The following is a 17,859-nucleotide window of genomic DNA, read 5'->3' on the forward strand; positions in this document are numbered from 1 at the left end:
AGGCAGGGCCGGGGCATCGCGCCACTGCTGCCGGCCGCGGGGGCGAGCGCGTCCCCGGGTCCCCGTCCCCCCGACCCCCGCGCCCACAGGCGGGCTGGCAGCGCGCCGCCGGCCCCTGCGAGCAGCCAGGCCCGCCTGACACGGATCAAAGGGGCTGGAACGGCCGCAAAATGCCGCTGCCCGGGGCGCTGCAGCCCTTTCTCCTGCCCTGCGCTTTCCTGGCGCAGTTCCCTGCACGTTCAGCAACTGCAAATGGTGATGCCGGAGTTCTGGCCCGGTCCCAGTTCGCCCTGTAAAACAGCCAAGTTCAAGTCCCCTGCGCAGCAGTCGCCGGCAACCCACCCACCCGACAGTGCACGCTTGCACCTTGCGCTGTGGCACCCAAACAGCCTCCGCTCAGCAGCACTAACCAGGTGTTCAGGAAGTTATTGCTAATCGCTTCCCTATCCCCTGGGCCAAAACAGGACTTTCCCCACAATCAGCACTAACAAAGTATTCAGTATCTATGGCCTTCAAAAAAAAAAAAAAAAAAAAAAAGAAAACCAAAAAAACAAAACCCGAAACACAGCAGAGACTATCATTCCCTCTACAGAGTGTAGGACAGGAGCACACAGTTTGGGATAGACACAGAAGTCAGTCACTTAAAGGAAAGGACAAGGCTTTGAAGTCCAAGCCCATGCCACAAAGTCTGAAATAGTTGATGTAAAATGAAAGCATGCCCCAATCTCACACACGTCTTTGCAGAGGAAGAAAACAAACTGATCAGGCCTCTGGGGAAGGAAGGAACGCCAGGAATAATTCACAGTATGCCAAGCTGTAGGTGGTGGTGAGACAAGGAGAAGATAATATATCTGATTTACTTGTTTTTGGAATGCTTGTATTTTATGTGATTTGTAAAAAGATTGAAAAGACATTCAGTCTTCTCTGCTACTGAAGCAATGACTATAGAAGACCAGAGAATTAATACCTCACCACAGACTTTTTAAATTTTTTGTTAACACCAGCTTTCCTCATCAGGTTCAAAAGCAGAAGAACCACTACCAAAATGCTACATATTGCTGCTCTGTTCCTGAAGTCAATTAACTCCTTGCTTCAGTGTCACACACAGCCACTGCCTTCACAGTACCACAACCCAGCCCAGGACCTCCAGGCCGAATGACTCATTCCCTACGGTTAAAGCACCTAGATTGTCCCACCAAAGTGCTGTCACTTCTTACTTTCTCACAATATGGTAATGGTACAGTTTACAACTTGCACCTATTTTGTTTTCATCAATGACCTACCACATATCCATGTGGCAAAAGGCTCGAAACTCAAGCAAAGCAGAAAAAAAATAACAGAGAGAAGAAACATTCAGATTTCTCAGTCAGACTTTATCCTTAAGGATAAATACGAACAACTGAAGGAAAAATAGGAATTTATTATATTGTTTTTAATTTTCAAGACAGGGCACTGTCTACTTTGCTATGACTAACAACTGCACAGCTATGCAATTACCAGTGGTTCTCTGAATTGCACTATTGATAAGGAGCATCAGTCTTCCCTCAAGAACAGGTCTCTTCCTTGCCTTCAGTAAGAGAAAGTAATGGCTTTTGCAGAGCCTGAGAAACATACAGAGGTATTTCTTGTTTTCTGTATTAACTATTCTTAACGCTCCTTCCATTTTTGCTGATTATTTTCTTTTCTTTTGTGCAAAAGGCAGGGGTTTGGTCTACATAAAACTCCAGAGTTTTTTTTCCTCTCCAAAGTACTAAGCCTAATTCTTTCCTCTTGTTAACTTGTCTTACACAGACACACAGTTCCTCTGGTGTTACTGTTAGAATTCACTCTTTTGAAAGCATGCAAAGAACCAAGTCTAGTTACTTAAGATGAAGAAATAAAACGGTCTTTCTGTGCATCCAATACATGACAGCAAATGGCTTCCTAAGCAAGAAAAAAACTGCCTTTGTGCCACTTGTCCTCAAAAAATAGAAAGGAAAAAAGTCTAGGGGAAAGAGAAAAAACCTGGAAAGATCACATGAGAATATAGTTCTTCTACACTAACACCCAAATACAATGTCCATTAGATCCTTTCGGGCAGACCCACTGTCGAAGAAGAGTCAGGAAAAGCATGGCATGCATACCTCCAGGCACAGTACATCTGAGGAAGGACAGGATGCCACCCTGCTATTGCTCCTCTGGCTTCATCTGAGAGCACGCAGGAGGGCCAGCAACCAAAACCAGTCAGCCACTATGCTGCCCTCGGCTGGAAAAGGAAGAGATGGCAAAGTAAAAGAATGATGAACCAAGAATTCACAGAGGTAATGCCACAGAGTCACAGATCAACGATGTGTTTAACGTTGGTAACTATATAGCCAGAACCCAGATTTCACACAACTGCCTCCTCTTCTGTACTATTGCAGACATGCTTTAACGACAGAAGATCTTCCCTTTCCAATAAAAGCTGCAAAAACGCTCTAATACCCATTGCAAAGGCTGTGTGAGTGCATCACCGGCAATGCAGCTGGACTCCCAGCACCTGTGCCCATGCACACATACAGTGCCGGACTACCATTTCAGAGCTAACCACAAAGATTTACAGGTGCTCACGTTAACCAAAGGTCAGAACGAGATATTTTTGGACATAGACTTTTATTCCAAATATTAGGCCAGTGCCGATGAACAATGCAATAAGCCTTCATTTGTTTTCATGTCACATTACAAAGACGGTATTTTTACTTACACGCCAACAGAAGGTGGTTTATACGCAGATTTTAAGCAGGCAGGGAACCTGAGCCTACCTCGGTACTCAGGCAGGCTACTAGTATCCTACCTTTTGACTGTAGGATTCAGGAGAGCCTCACGGAACTGTCAAGAATTAAAGCGCAGTTCATGTAAATTTTGTAAAAACTAAAACACAATTCCATGAACTCCATTGAAAATATTTTTTTAAAATCAGATTTCATTTGCATCACAAAACACTTCACATTATTGCTAAAGGATACTGGCAGCTTACAATACATTAAAAAGATACAACAAAAGCAAAATAAGACTTGTAAAACCATACTAGGAGAAACTCAAAAGGTCAACATCGTGCAGTGAAGTAAAAAGTACGTACCCTAACAATCAGATCATATACAAATAATTTAAGGTAGCATTCTGAATATATGAAAGGAATTGTTTGTAAGAGATATCTATATATCAGCATTTAACCACTGTGTTTAATAGGGCTAGCACAGCTGATACCACCTATAGTGCGGTTACAAAAGGTCCCAGCTGCTCATATGTTTGGGAGTTTCTGTTTTTTAAAATGCAGAGAAAGAAACAGCCTGTGTTCAAGAGAAGCACCTCTTTTTGCCATTGTCCTCCCACCTTTTTATTTTTTCACTTAACACTCCCACCTGGTATCTTTATTTTAAATTAATAAGCAGATAAAAACTTTACAGGTATTTTAAGTCATCTTGTTCCTGTTACGCAAAACAGAATAGCAACCAAGTGATTAGACACATCTGCTCCCAGCATAGTTAAACTGAGATAGTCAGCTAATAGCAACTTCCACCATAACTGAACATTAACAGACTTCCATAATGCAGAATTACAAAGGATATTCCCCCTCCATTGCTCTCTGAAGACCTCTTCAGAGAGTTTATCAAAGATAGAACACGCACACTCTATCAATAACGTAGTACAGCTGTGCCTTGCACTTAATCTGAATTTGTCCATAGTCCCTCCACCATGAAGTATTTTCACATTTTCACAGAAAGCTCATGCTTCAGGTTATTTTGTGGGATTTTGCCTAAAACTTTACAGTGAAGAGAAGAAACTGGTGAAAAAATGTTTATCATAGTCATTTGAGAGTAAAGGTAGAGAGAGATGTTTTTTACCCTAGCTACGGAACTAAATTCTATTGTTAAAAAAATTGTTGAGTTCTAAACTAATGTCATCTAAAAAGCAGGGTTATTGGCATCAAATGCATGTAGGGGAAACACATCTTGAAAGACTTTTGCCATTAGTATCAACAGAAACAAAATGAGATATCTTTCTTACTTTCTAGTTATTTTCTGGACCATTGAGTGAGAAGGATTAAACTTTTATACTATCATACTGATCTAGTTTCTAAACACTAAGACTCCGCACAGAACAGTCTGCAAAGCTAATTGCAGCCTGTCATCCCAATTTCTTGTGTAAGCAGCCATTTGGGCATCAAACAAACCTCTATTTACAAGTACATGCACTCTGTTTGCAGTATGTGGATTACACAGTACCTCTTTAATTACATTACATGTAATTCATTCCATAACACAGCTCAATAGGATAGCTTCTAGCCATTCGCCAAAGTTCTTGCATGGTGCCAAAGGCCCTTGGCCTGTAACACCTCTCTTTTCAAACACTTCTATCTGTTGAATCAATAAACAACGTGCAATTTGTTAAAAAAGCAACCGTATGAAAAATATTCTTTTCCCAGCATTTGGATTGATTCGCTCCACTAATGACTAGATAATGTTCTTCTGCTCCTCAGGGTTGCACCACTACTGCCACTGCCTAGGTCCTCTCAGAGTCAGAGGTAACACTCATTGACCTTAATGGAAGGATGAGTGACTGCCCCTTCTGTTGTTTTATACGGGCACTTATTTAATCTCATTTCTGCAGTGTTTTTATGCTCTCCAGTACTACATTCAAGGACATGCTTGGCGTAATGTACACGGTCACTTATTTTCGTTTTCTTTCCTTCTAAGATAGATTAACAGAGTGTCCTGCAAGTAACTTGTGTCTGCCCCAAGAACACACATGTAAAGCCAAAGTCTCAACTTGGGTAAATCAGCAGTAAATTCACCAGGGTAAGTAAGTATCAGGTACTTCGGAATCTGTTCACCAATCGTGAACTAACACACTCTCACCAAATTCTGCTTTCAGTGACATTTGTGCTTTGCAAGTGTTCCACAATGTGGTCCAGCAGAACTGCTCTTTTGGCAGTCACACCGTGAAAATGGGGAGATCTACAAACAGGAGAAAAATAAAACAGGGTAAACTTTACAAAGATCATCAAAGGCAGACTGTAAATTTGTCGAAGTGGACTCTGCTGTCATGATGCGTCAGTTCATGCCTCCCTACCTCCTCCCAACTCCGAGAAACAAAGCAGCAAAGCGGCAGTAAGAAAAACATATCAAATGACATAAAAAAATGCAACAGAGCAGGGAATAATAATACCTGTGGAAGAAATAACATTTTCAGAAGTGACTACTGATTTAATTTGTCTGTTTCTGGGCATTTAACTAGGGACGGTTTAAACAGCCAAGATTTCAGAAAGTGCTGGGCACCCAAATATAAAAATGACACCCTGGAAAAGACCTCACATTAAGCATCTAGCAATAGCAAAAGGATGCATTTAATTTTATTTTTTTTTATACATACCACTACTATTAACACTTTGCTTGATCCAGTCAACAAAAACACCGACATTTGTGTATACTCCTGGGTAGCTCTTCCTTCCACATCCCAAGCCCCAGCTAGTGATTCCATGAAGGGTGTAAAATCCTGAGTTATCTTCTGAAGGACAAACTAATGGGCCACCAGAATCACCCTGCACAAGGACAAAGGAATCTTGTTATGAGCTAACAACATTCCTTATGCTTTTAAAATACCAGTTCAGTTACGAAAGGTCCCAGCTGCTCATATGTTTGGGGGTTTCTGTTTTTAAAAGGCAAAGAAAGAAACAGCCTGTGTTCAAGGGAAGTAGCACTTTTTGCCCTATGAGTAATTAAAATCCTACTATTATTAAGGAGTCTTTCGCTGTAAATCACCTACAGCCTGTTTGCAAGAAAACAGCTTTAAGTGAGGTTTTAACTTTCCAGAGGTTTTAACCCCTTTTCAGAACCCACCATGGCCATACCCCAAGTGTCAGAAGGCAAAGGTGATGTGTGCAACTTACTGTGCATGAGTCCTTGCCTTCTTCCAGAGGGAATCCAGCACAGATCATCTTCTGGGTCACTTTAGTAGGAAGATTTATGTAATAGCTCCGACATGCATCAAGCACCAGGATGGGGACTTCCAGCTGATGCAGTTTTTTCCCCTTTTCTCTGTCTTGAAGTAAAAGACATCTCAGAAACCAGCAGAGGCATGAATTTGTGATTCCACAAAGAAGCTTTGCTCTTCCCCTTTTCAAATGGTCTCAATCCAAATCATCTGATTTCTTTCCTCCCACCCACTTCCCTGCATGTCCAGCTGAACTTACGCAAGTGAAAACTTTTTAACGTTTGTTCTCCCCAAACTAACGTATAGACAGAATGAATGTTACAACACAGAACACAGTATTTAAAACACCGTTATAGCATGCTCAACCTTCAAAACAGCAAAGAGTGCCTACCTGCTTCGTGCGCACCCCATCCTGTGACAACGCACACCCTCGAGGGCTGAACCGCCTCCTCCTGGGCAGCGGGGAGGCACACTGGGCGCACGTAATGGTTGAATTCTAAGGGCTCAGCCAGTTGCAGTAAGGCAATATCAGAGTCCATAGTGGTCTTGTTAAAACTTGGATGTATAATATACTGCTTGACTGACCTTTTCTAGGAAAGCAAGGACATTGACATTTTCTGAATGCCTTGGGAATCCAAGTCAGGAACTTTGGTTTCCTAAGTTTTCAGGCCAAATACAAGTTGCATGAATAAAGAGGAGGACACGTTTAAAAGCAGCTGCTGAAGCCACCGGGTTTCTTATATTAAGTCAAGATTATGCTTCTTGGACATGAATCAGGGAACATGCAGGAAACTCCATCCAACAAGTGTAGGCAGAGGGCCTTGGAAAAACATTTGTCCAGTCTGAGCAAAGTGGAAGGTTGTGCCCCAATTATTTCTGTCTTAGTAATAGGCACCAGATAATCTAAAGACAATACACTCCTCATTCACACATTCTCCAAGATACTGAGCTTTAGAGTTCATTGCTGGTGGAGGCACAAATCTGTGGTGACAACTTCTCTGACAGTCACACAAATGCTGTTGTGTAAATGCAGATTAAGGTCAGCATGCAGGCTGTTAGATGGCTGCATCATCAACATTTTTGGAGATGCATTTACATTTAAAACTATTTTATAAGATTGATTTATATTTTATTATTAAGCAGAACTTATAGTACCTGTCTGTATTCTTGCTCCGTAAGATCATGAAGTCCTGTTACCACCATCCATAAGTCTGTGTATAGTTCCCTTAAAAAAAAAAAAAAAGAAAAAAGAAAAAAAGATACATACGTTCTCAGGTTGGTATAATATAATATTTATTCTTGAAACCTATGAATCTTCAAACCTCCACCACCCAAAACAGATACTAGGGCCCTACGTATTCCTGGGCCAATAACTTCTGAGGCCCATACTCCCGTGCAAATCTATGGAAATCTCCCCACTGACTTCTAGAGAGCATGAAATATTCTCATGCTGAGGCAACAGGACCTTTCAAACATATAGTGAACTGAGGGAAAGGTCACTTTTATAAGGACTGGGTGTGCCTGATGCAGAACACAAGGCCTACACAGTCTACATCATCCAGGGACAGTGGTGGTCCCTACCTTCTTAATAAAAAAATGCGTAATCTTCAAAACATTACTACCTATCAAATGGTATCAAGAAATGCAACAGCAATATTTCATTTCATCCTTTGGTTTCTTAACCAAACCCTCTTCACTGCCTGAAAATCTGTCATAACTCCCTGATGAAATTAGTTGCGTAGAATCGTTAAGTCATGTATGCAAATTCTAATGTGATGGCTATGTGCCATAGAGAATTCCTCCTTAAAACAGCTCTTAAAGCAGTACCATCAGCCAATGCTCCTGACACAGAATTTTGCAAACTGACATTTAGAAACTTGGAAGCCAATGCCCAAAATTCAAAACAGCACTTGCATTTCAGATCCCCGGTTTTGTGGGGGTGGAGAAGAGAATCAAAGAAATGGAGAACATAGACGCCTAGGCATCTTTGGCATTCGGGGCGTTTGAAAGCTGACCCTCATTTTAAAGTAATTACAACTTTATTTCAGAACAGGCCAGAATACCTAATTATCAGCAATCCTGGGAGGATTTTTAAAAAATATTTTAGTTACCCAGTGTATGTGAACTTTAAATTAATGTACCTGCGATTAATCTAAACTTCAGAACAGGTACAGCCTAAGAGATGAATAAACAAACTGCAGTTTAGAAAGTCTTTTAAAGAATCCAAAAGTCACGTAGACTACCCTTTTGTCAATAAAGACAGAAAAATTTCCATGTAATCTGATTTAACAGCTTGACACGTTCTTAGTAAGGGAATGGCATCAACACTGTGCACAAAAGCCTCCTGTATGCCCTCCAAAATCTACACAAATTCAGTCATTTTTTAAATTTTTGTATAGGTTGATTCCACCTGGACGAAACATGCTCTGTAAATTACTGAAACACTAGGAAGTTACCTTAGAGTCAGTGATGGATGACAAGGTATCTTGTCATCTCTTCTGAAAACTGATCTTAACAAAAATGAAGCCTACAGAAGCAGGCTACTTACTTCCTTAGTAGCCGCTATGATCCTAGTACGTGTGTGGAGCAAAAGAACCAGTGCCAATGTGAGCTGTAAGTAGGTGGTAACCGAAATTGTGCCAGCAACCCTGGGCAGAACCACCACGCTGCAGAGATGCACCACACAATTACAGATGTTCCCAAGGAAGGGGTCATCCCAGTGTACTTACTTAGAATTAAAGCAGTGAGCAGCTGTGACAACCCATTCTTTGGCAAGAACTGCTCCTCCGCAGATATGCTCATCTGAAATTTGTACACTGACCTGCCAAGGCCATGAGTATGGTACGGCTTCTTCACCTCCAATTATCCTACTGAAGATGAACCTGGGCTGATTTGAAGGCATACCACAAATATCATCTGAAACAGAAAGCACTGATGTGTCAAGAAGTCTTTAGAGGTTAAGATTTGGAGAAGCAAATAACTGTCCATTTAAGAGTAATCCCACAACTTCTCAGGCTTCCCTCTTCCCCTTTTTTGCTACATCTTTCAACTTAACTCATTACAAAGGATCCAAATGTTTAGAACTAGCATGAGGAGATGATCTTAACAAAAACAGAACTTCCCAAGATGAAAGCGACTGCTTACCTTCACAAGTTTTAGCCTCAAATCTACAATGAATATGGACTCATGCCATTCTCCTGGCAAGTACCCGGGGCGTGGGGAGTAAGGGAAGTTCTAAAATACTGGTTATTATTTTCAACCACTCTGTACTTTTTGCAACTACTTTCAAACCAAGTAGGCGTAAACTAACATACAAGCTAAAATAATGTCATTACATTGCTGAAAATGACTTAACAAGATGAAGGAAACACAAAAAACATAGGTTCTGCTATTCTAAAGCCAAAGCTAGAAGTGTTACTGTTCATCTTTTTATTTCCTCAAAATATCTTAATGAAAAATTCTGAGACAACTGCATCCATTAAATATTTGGAGAAAACACCATTTAAATTATAGTCCAAAAGGTACTCCCTATTCCCATGAAGAAAATGTAACTTAGGCTTACCTGTTGTATCCTGTATTTCTTCTTCAATCATATCCACATCTTCAAATTCTTCTTCACTAGTTGAATCCAAAGTGTCTAAATCTAGCAAATAAAAAAAGCAAATGCATTAGCAGGCTGTCTTGAGTGATATTTTTATTACAAAATCACTTTTATTTCCTTTATTATAATTTCTGTAGAAGGAATAGGTTTCTACTGTAGGGATCTGTGCTATTAAATCTTTACATGGTAGTAAAGTGCCATTTAAAATGCACCAAAACACTTTTACACAAAATAAAACTCTCAGGGTTTGGGTAGATTCATTGTTTCTCTTCACTCACTCAACAGACCCTTTGTTTAAATGCCTCAATAAGTTCACAATACAGTTATTTCACTGAAACAATTTGTTAGATGAAAATAATTCTGAACGGCCAGATTCACTGAAAGGCCCTTTGTGCTGCCCCGAAGAGGCAGTTTCCCAAGTTACTTTTATTACCTGACACATGAACAAAAGAGATTGTAGCTCTGAATCCTCCAAAAGTCTCTGTCTCATCAGAGTGAAAGACAACCAGCATCACAGCAGAGGAGCTTAGAACAGGTGCTGGGAGGGCGAATCCACAAGATTTAGCTAAAGATGAGAAAGCAAAGTCTCGCTGCAGATTATCACGTACTTTTCAACAGTGGGTACCCAACAGTCTGTGTATTCCAGCTCTCACACAGGAGGGTAAAACACAACTTTGTACAAGAGAGGAACAAAGATAAGCAGACTGAGGCTGAAGGACTGTTCTATTACTCCTGACAGTCTGTCCTTATTCAGTAATTATCTCAAAGAACAACAAGACTCTTGCATTATTTCACAAGAGTCTATTGCAGCACTCACACTCATCAGTTGCCATTACATACAGAACACACTGGAAACATGATTCCTCCGTATTAGTGTTTCAACACCACCATCTGCTAGTACTAATCCCAGCAGCAGCATCAAGCAAGGGCTGAAACCAGCTGATTGGGAAAGGTCTTCCTCTCATTCAGCGTAAGCCAGAGGAATCTCCAGCAAGGTGGCAAGAACTACAGGAATGCTCATCTGGAGTGAAGACCCTGAAACGGAGACCTCACAAGTGCTTTCTCTGACTAACCATTACCATAGGAAAAAAAAATAATAATGTGTTATGCCCTTTTCTTTATTTACATGAATTCAGAACTGAATTTCATATAGAATTTATATACACAAAACTACTCTGTTCAATGTAGCTTTGCCTCTGTAAATGGAACAGAAGCAGCAATAACAGCAAGTATTTTTCAAGGTACTGAAACTAGTACCTTTAACATCATCTAAGACTACTGAAGCAAATAATTTTAGACTGTAAAACAGGGCTAGTAAAAGTTGTAGAAGAAATAAGTCATCCCCAAAGTATGTCAAAAATCAAAAAAGTCAAACCAATTTCTTCCTGTTTCCCCACATCTTCATACACAGTCACGGCATCGTAAGAGCAATCTTCACTCTCTTCTACTTCAAAAGACTGGTATGTAAGCTTTAAATAAAAAATGAAAAGGTGAACCTTGTTGTTAAATTCACACAGAAAAATTTCAAAGATCTACAGCAGGGCCTTTAGTATTCTCAATGATTCCTTCAGGGTTTGGTTTCTGTGACATACAGACCTCTCACAGGTGGTACATAACATAGTGCATTTGCTACAAGAATCTGTCACGATGAAATTTAAACCAGAAAATCCTGTTTTACTGTAACCTAAAGGAGAAATCAGAACCTATTGGGCTTTTGAAATGGGAAGTTCTTTCTCTTAACTGCACCCAGCAGCATTATTCAAGCTTATTTGGCTTGATCTTGCTTGCCCTCAGCTGCATAATTTCTTGTTACCTCAGTGGTGCCTACTTCCATTCTGTAGCCACAAGAAGGACTCATATTATACCTTGATGACATGGTCCTCCGGCGCACAAATAATCCACTGACAGTCTGCCATGTTGGTGTAGCGCTCTGGATAGTGCATACTTTGTAACACTCCTTCTTCAAAAAGGACAGCTAAGGACTCACAGCCAGAATCTGGAAATCCAGGAAAACAAAAATAGAGGTACCGTGATTTGTTATTAACGCATTCACCAAAAAAAAAAACCAAACCCCCAAAAAAACAAAAAGAAGAAAAAAAAAAAAGGAAGATAAATTAAATCCAGAAAAAGTCTTGTGGTGTTTTCACACAGCTGAGAAAGAGCAGCAAGCCAAATCCTTCTGTTTGAAAAAGATGCAAAGAAAATGTTTAATCTTTTCCCAGGCAGAAGAACAAGTCAACCCATGACTATAGCGTTCCCTTTTCACTACAGGCAGTGCACAGCACTGCAGGCACAGGCACCTGTGTGGGGTGAAAGAAGAGCTGGATACCAGCATGTCACAAGAACATTTGCCAACTTTCTTTGGAGAGGAAAGTGGAGACGTAAAACATAACCACAGGACATGTCCTCCTGAGGGACTATACAGTGGGAAGGCCCCGCAGAGAGGATTCCTCCCTACACTCCGCCCTTACACTCTGCAAAGGAAAGAAACTAGCTGGAAAAGCTGCAGGAACAGGTACACAGGTGTCTGTCTGTATCTAGATTGCCCAGACTCAGCAGATGGCCCTTGGGTCTGCTCTCTAACGAGAGTGAACCACTCTGCGCAGCACAACCGAAAGCAGTTCTCCATGACATGTATGTTAGCATTAGTGGCCTGCCTCCGGGCCCCTCCATGAAAGCATGCCTGGGACTAGCAAAGCAGCTTTCATCTGGAAATGCTGCTCAACTGACTAATGTTATTGAGTGTTAAAGCATCCTGAAGTAGGGAAGGAATGAGATCTCATATAAAGTGGAGAGAGGAGGTAAAGTTAAACACCATCTCACACCTATCTCTTTCGGGCATCCCAGTTTCTCCACAATTTCACGCGGCAGCTTAACCACACTAACCTTGGCCATAGCACCATCCACACAGAAACATCATAGAAGCTTCCTCTGATTTATTTTCTCCTGAATTTTGTCTTCCAGGTCACCACCCGAGTGTGCAGACAGGTGTGTTACTTAGACTTACCAGGAAGAATATCTGGTGTAAGAGCTTTGTAGGTCATGGAAAAACCAGTTCCATAATCCTTGCTGTCAGAAACAAATTTCAGCCTTATACTACTGGAGCCAACCAAAATAGGTAATGGAAGATCTCCTCCGCAGAATTTCCCTGAAATATTAGAGAATAATCACTGTTTAAAGTCTTTAGTCACTTGAGAAAACTTGCATGTACCATTTAGCTATAAGCATTTTAGGCTGAAAAGGGTATTGCTTATTCATTCCTCTACATTCCCTATTAATCCACTAGCCCATAGAGATGCAAACTATTAATGACTGAGAATCACTGACACCAGCAAGTTCTATGCTGACACAGTTCCATACCAGGCGTTTTCCATTCTTTTCTCCTCCCACACTCTTTGTCTTTTATTTTAGATCATATGTCACAAGGTATCCATCATGAAAACGTAAGTAAAACATAATCAACCGCCATGTCCTCATGGGGTGTACTTGCTGTTAGAATAAAAAGGCATACTGACGGCTTATTTCAAGGAATAAAGGGAGCGCAACTCACCAACAAGTCTGTTGTCTTTTGAATAGACTGATAAAGAATCATAGTCACAAAACGTTTCTGGCTCTATATCAAAGTGGGAAAACCGAAGCAATATATAATTCCCTTCGGGTACAAATAGAGTCCATACACACAATCTGGAATCACAAACGAGTTCCCATTCACAAAACTGCAACAAAAACCAACTACACTGGTATAGGGAATAGTTTCTGAGAAAAGACTGCGATCTGTGTACTTACTGGTGGTTTTGATAGAACTGTTTGGGACTTCCAGGAAAATGTAATTCTCCTTCACTGTCAGGGAGTTTGCCATCCTGAATGCTACAAAATGCTGCATTGTAGAATTAAAACAAAATAGAAGGAATCAGGTTTGACACACATGCAATCATTTGTTCCACCAAAAAGCTCAAACATCTAGAGAATATTGTGAGACTCACAAGAGTGTTTAGCCATGCCTTGTTTCTGCGGGCAGACTAATGCTGGGTTCTTCTCTCTGCTCTCTTTTATTTGGAATTATGGTAAGTCACTTTTAAAACGCATAATTTGGGAGCAAAAACGAAGCACTGCCAACACACTATCATATTTTATTGCAAAATAGCAGCCCTTGCTTTTTACATTAAAGAAACTATTTGTTAAATGAGGATTTCAGTATAAATATTTTTCAGGGAGGGAAAACACATACCTCAGGACATAAGAAAAGCATTCATTGCAGCCCATTTGTAATAACATCCTTAGTTATGTTACAGCAGGAGGCTTTTGCAACAGTACAAGATGGTATTAAAGACACTTTAATAGAAGAAGCAGAAGCTTTCCTCTCCAGATCAGTGTCACTAGAAACACAATTACTTACAAAAATTACCTCCTCTTGCCTTTTCTTCTCTTTGCAAGGTAAGCCAGTGAGACGTTTATCAACAATTATGTATATGCAAACAAATTCAAGGAGTCATGTACTTAGAAGATTATCTTACCTGGAGCATCCTGGGAAGACCAGTAACAAATTTCAAAAAGACAAAACCAGCACTTAAATACCCAATTCTCACTGGCCACAGCAAGTCTATACAAACTGACCATGTGCCCAAGCTCATTTATCATCTGAGAAATCTCACTCTAGGCTACTAAAAGTAGAATTTTAAGATCTACTTCACAAGAGTTGTTCGTAGTATCTTTATGTGACCTCGTACCTCAACAAACAGAGCATCCAAAAAGAACAAAAACGTGGCAGAATCAAAGTAAGACTTCAATTTTAAAATGTTACATTTGGGGTTGTGTTCTGTGGGGGTACTTTTTTGCATTTTATTCATTGAAATAGACACCAGACAAGTAGACAGATTCATCATAGACTGCACAAAAGTACTACTAATTTAACTCATATTTTCCATTTAGAATCTATATTTTTTTCACATAATCAGCTTCACTAGATTTCATGTATTGCTTGATGTTCTGTTCTACATTTTCCCCATTAATTTATTTACATTTCAATAAAACCATGGCTTTATATGTGGAACTGCCTTAAGGAAAATTCCTTTTTTAAATCACCAGTACAACCCTACCTAAGTAATAATTATTTTTTTTACAGAACCAGGAGGAAAAAAAGTATATATTTAAAGTATACATTAAAAAGTGCTTTGATGAGTCAAGTTTCTTCACATTTCTTCCTTCAAGTTTATATATCAGACTATTTTGGGGTCTTTTTATGCTCCAACACAGACAGAAGATACTGAAAGAACACCATACTCACCTGTGGAGCTTTTCATTTTCAGATCTAATGAAGGAGGGACAGGGAAAGGGGTGGAAAAAGAAGAATAAATTACTGTAGTTTCGTATTCACAATGTAGGCTATATTTTTATCTGTGTTAAATGGTAATTTTATACAGCTAGCACTAAGGCAAATTCAAATGCTTCTTGGGGACACAGTACCTTCAATATACTAGTAAATTTTCAAGTTCAGGCAATGCTGGCTTTGGAATAAACAATTCTGGAGTAGCCACTTCTAGAATTAACCATACATTGCATTGATAGGCCACCGCTCAGTCTGAGCCACATACTATCTTTCTATGCACTTGCTGAGTAAATACTACACATTTCAGGTAAGGGTAGCAGAATCTAACTGCTAGCATCGTATCAGAGACATTAAGCTTGACAGCAATTACGGTTAAGATCTTTTGCACCAGTGTGACTATAAAAGAGCTAGCAAGCAAAACTCAGTGCAATACAATTGAGAACTGTGTTTTCACTTTACCTATCAAATCGCTTTTTTCTTTTCACTGGAGCCAACACACTTGAATTACCGCAATAGCTAATTGTATTTTTCCCTGATAATAAAATGGGCCAACTAGCAAATTTATAATAAAAAGACCCTCTTTTCTTTTTTAAAATTTAAAACCAAAATATTTTTCAGAACCTTTTCATTTTTCTCCGACATCATGACCATTTCTTTTTTCAATCACCAGTTGAAGCTGATTTCTAATAGGAAAGATTTAATTTTTTTCCCTCACAATTTTTTTTCTAGCAAAACCTCTTAAACACCCCTCCTCAGTTTTTTCTGTTCTCTGCATAAATTTTAACACAGTCTCTGATAACTTTTAATGAGAATAGCCCAAACTGGAAGAAAATGTTTCTTAATGTTCTGAGTGAAGTTCACCCGTGGACAGACTGTCATTTATATCTCCAGCTCCATGCCTTTGGAAGTGATGGATAATTTTCATACTGTTTCCCTGCACAGAGGACGTATGTAGCCTTTTGGGCAGAGTAAGCAAAAGCCCTTCTGAGAGCTTTTCCCCAGGCAGTCAAATGTCTGATCCAACACATTTTAGCTGAGAAAAATGACAAGTAACTTTGAAGAGGTGTGTATGGAATTTCAGATACTTTCAACTGGTGAATTTCCACTTTAAAATACCAGGCTAACTGGCTAGCTGGATAAAAGGACCATTCTTAAAATAAAAAAAATACATACATGCCCACACACATATATATTCCAAGTAGGAGGCAATGTGGAAGAGAAGCAAACATTTGCAATGCTTCTAATTAAAGGCACTGTGAAATGCTATAGTGCTTTGCTAGGAAAAATGGGAAAATATAGGTGTTACATCTTGAAAAAGATAAAATTAAATTAAGTATTATTATGAGACAGAAAAGCTGTGACAAGTGAGAGCCACATTACTGTGAAGACTTAATACCAGCACTCATGTTCTCTTGAATCCAAGAAAGCACCGCACTGAGGTCTGTGAATATTCCCGGAGATCCTCTGTCATAATGCTTCCTCTTCTCATTACTTATCCAGCCGCGAGCACACCCCATGCCCCACGAAATCACACCAGCCAGAGTCCAGGCACCATGCTTACGTCGACACAGAAGAGGGCCTCCTGAGTCTCCCTGTAAAAAAACAAGTCAAAGCCCACAACTCACAGCCTACAAACGCACGTGTACCCCGCTGAGCAAGCCTAACAGAGTTCACTGCGTTCTCTTTTGAGCCATACTAACAAATCTGCAAAGTGGGGGATAGTAATTTTATAACACCTGTGAAGAAAGAGGCTTTATTTTTTTGTTGTGTTTAGTCAGGATTGTCAAGAAGGGGAAAGACAAGCTTATTCCCTTATGGGTGCACATCTGTTGTGTTTGAGCATGGAAAAGGGAGTGAGGAGCTTTTTTTCTTTTATCCCCCATGACAAGGAACACTTAACCTTTATCTCACTTCCTTTCCTTCCTGTAATCCAAGGTAACCTTTTCTACTTCCCTCCTCAGGATCTTAGCAACATTAACTGATCAATTTACCAAGTGTTCTGAAGTTAGAAAGCCCTCAGCATTATTGCACTAGGATACACTCCAAAACTGCTCTCAGGTACCTGTCATACAGCTCATACAATAATTAAAATGGAATCATGTAATTAAGTGCATTGCCCCATACAGAACCTTTGAAAAAATTCATATGCCAGATTGCACACGCACCAAAACAGACACGCTCACTCAGTCAGGCACAAAGTGTGAGCTTCTGAGAAACACGCTTGAGTACACGACTAAGTTCAGCTCACCTGGCAGGCATCTCTTCCTCCATCAGGAAATCCAGCACACATTATAGTGTCACCTTGGATGGGTTTCTTTAAAGTTGATAATGCTCTTGAGCACTCCTTGTTGTTTAGGATTGGTAGATTGACTTCATATAAGACCTGAGGGAGTACTCCATCTGAAATACAAAAAAAAAAAAAAAAAAAAAAAAAGAGCAACCCAAAAACGCTCATAAGAAATGCTGAAAGGTGAACTTAAAGTTACTGCTAATACACAAAAAAAAATTAGTTGGAAGCTTGCTCCAAGCCATTTTATGGTTACAAGCACGTTCTGATAAACATCCAGTTTTGCATACAAACACAGTTTTACCTGAATAAATTTCAAAATGTTTCCAAGTTGAAACACAGGGCTATACATTCTAGTGAGCCATTCTGAAGTAATTCACAGGCAGGCAGAGAAGCTAGCTAGAAGATCCCATTTTGAGATGACAATTCTTACGACCAGTTGATGGTTTCTTCTGGTCTGCCTATGACCTACGCAATCAGGCTCTTAGCTTCAGAAATTTCAGAAATAAGACACTGAGAAACCTGAATGTCAAAGAACAACTGGAGTGGCTTACTCTCATTTAAACGGCCCCAACCACAAGCAGTGCAGATGTATCCTGCTTCAAACTTTTCCCCTGGATCAGGAAGACATGCTGGCAACACTGAAGAACCTGCCACACAAGGACATGAGTTTTATTGATAACTATTTGAAAG

At 40.0% G+C, this 17,859-nt stretch overlaps 1 protein-coding gene across 5 annotated transcripts in view; it reads right to left on the bottom strand.

Moving 5' to 3' along the window:
• Positions 1-3: 3 nt before the first annotated feature.
• The window catches only part of OVCH2 (ovochymase 2), a 39,970-nt gene continuing 22,114 nt past the window's right edge, over positions 4-17,859 (bottom strand). For 4 of the 5 annotated variants that reach the window (XM_055721585.1, XM_055721584.1, XM_055721586.1 and 1 more), the window contains 18 exons: positions 17,721-17,816; positions 17,128-17,279; positions 16,276-16,471; positions 14,838-14,861; positions 13,340-13,430; positions 13,104-13,237; positions 12,561-12,701; positions 11,419-11,549; positions 10,929-11,022; positions 9,987-10,118; positions 9,515-9,595; positions 8,682-8,868; positions 7,108-7,177; positions 6,344-6,542; positions 5,909-6,060; positions 5,392-5,560; positions 2,124-4,976; positions 4-290 (listed from right to left, as the gene is read on the bottom strand). In XM_055721585.1, coding sequence (XP_055577560.1) covers positions 4,954-4,976; positions 5,392-5,560; positions 5,909-6,060; positions 6,344-6,542; positions 7,108-7,177; positions 8,682-8,868; positions 9,515-9,595; positions 9,987-10,118; positions 10,929-11,022; positions 11,419-11,549; positions 12,561-12,701; positions 13,104-13,237; positions 13,340-13,430; positions 14,838-14,861; positions 16,276-16,471; positions 17,128-17,279; positions 17,721-17,816 — 2,072 coding nt within the window. In that variant the 3' untranslated portion in view covers positions 4-290; positions 2,124-4,953. Of the gene's footprint in view, positions 291-2,123; positions 4,977-5,391; positions 5,561-5,908; positions 6,061-6,343; positions 6,543-7,107; positions 7,178-8,681; positions 8,869-9,514; positions 9,596-9,986; positions 10,119-10,928; positions 11,023-11,418; positions 11,550-12,560; positions 12,702-13,103; positions 13,238-13,339; positions 13,431-14,837; positions 14,862-16,275; positions 16,472-17,127; positions 17,280-17,720; positions 17,817-17,859 lie in introns of those variants that run through there. The other variant, XM_055721588.1, reaches the window with a different exon arrangement.

This window comes from Falco cherrug, chromosome 10 (assembly GCF_023634085.1).
Source record: "Falco cherrug isolate bFalChe1 chromosome 10, bFalChe1.pri, whole genome shotgun sequence".
Taxonomy (NCBI): domain Eukaryota; kingdom Metazoa; phylum Chordata; class Aves; order Falconiformes; family Falconidae; genus Falco; species Falco cherrug.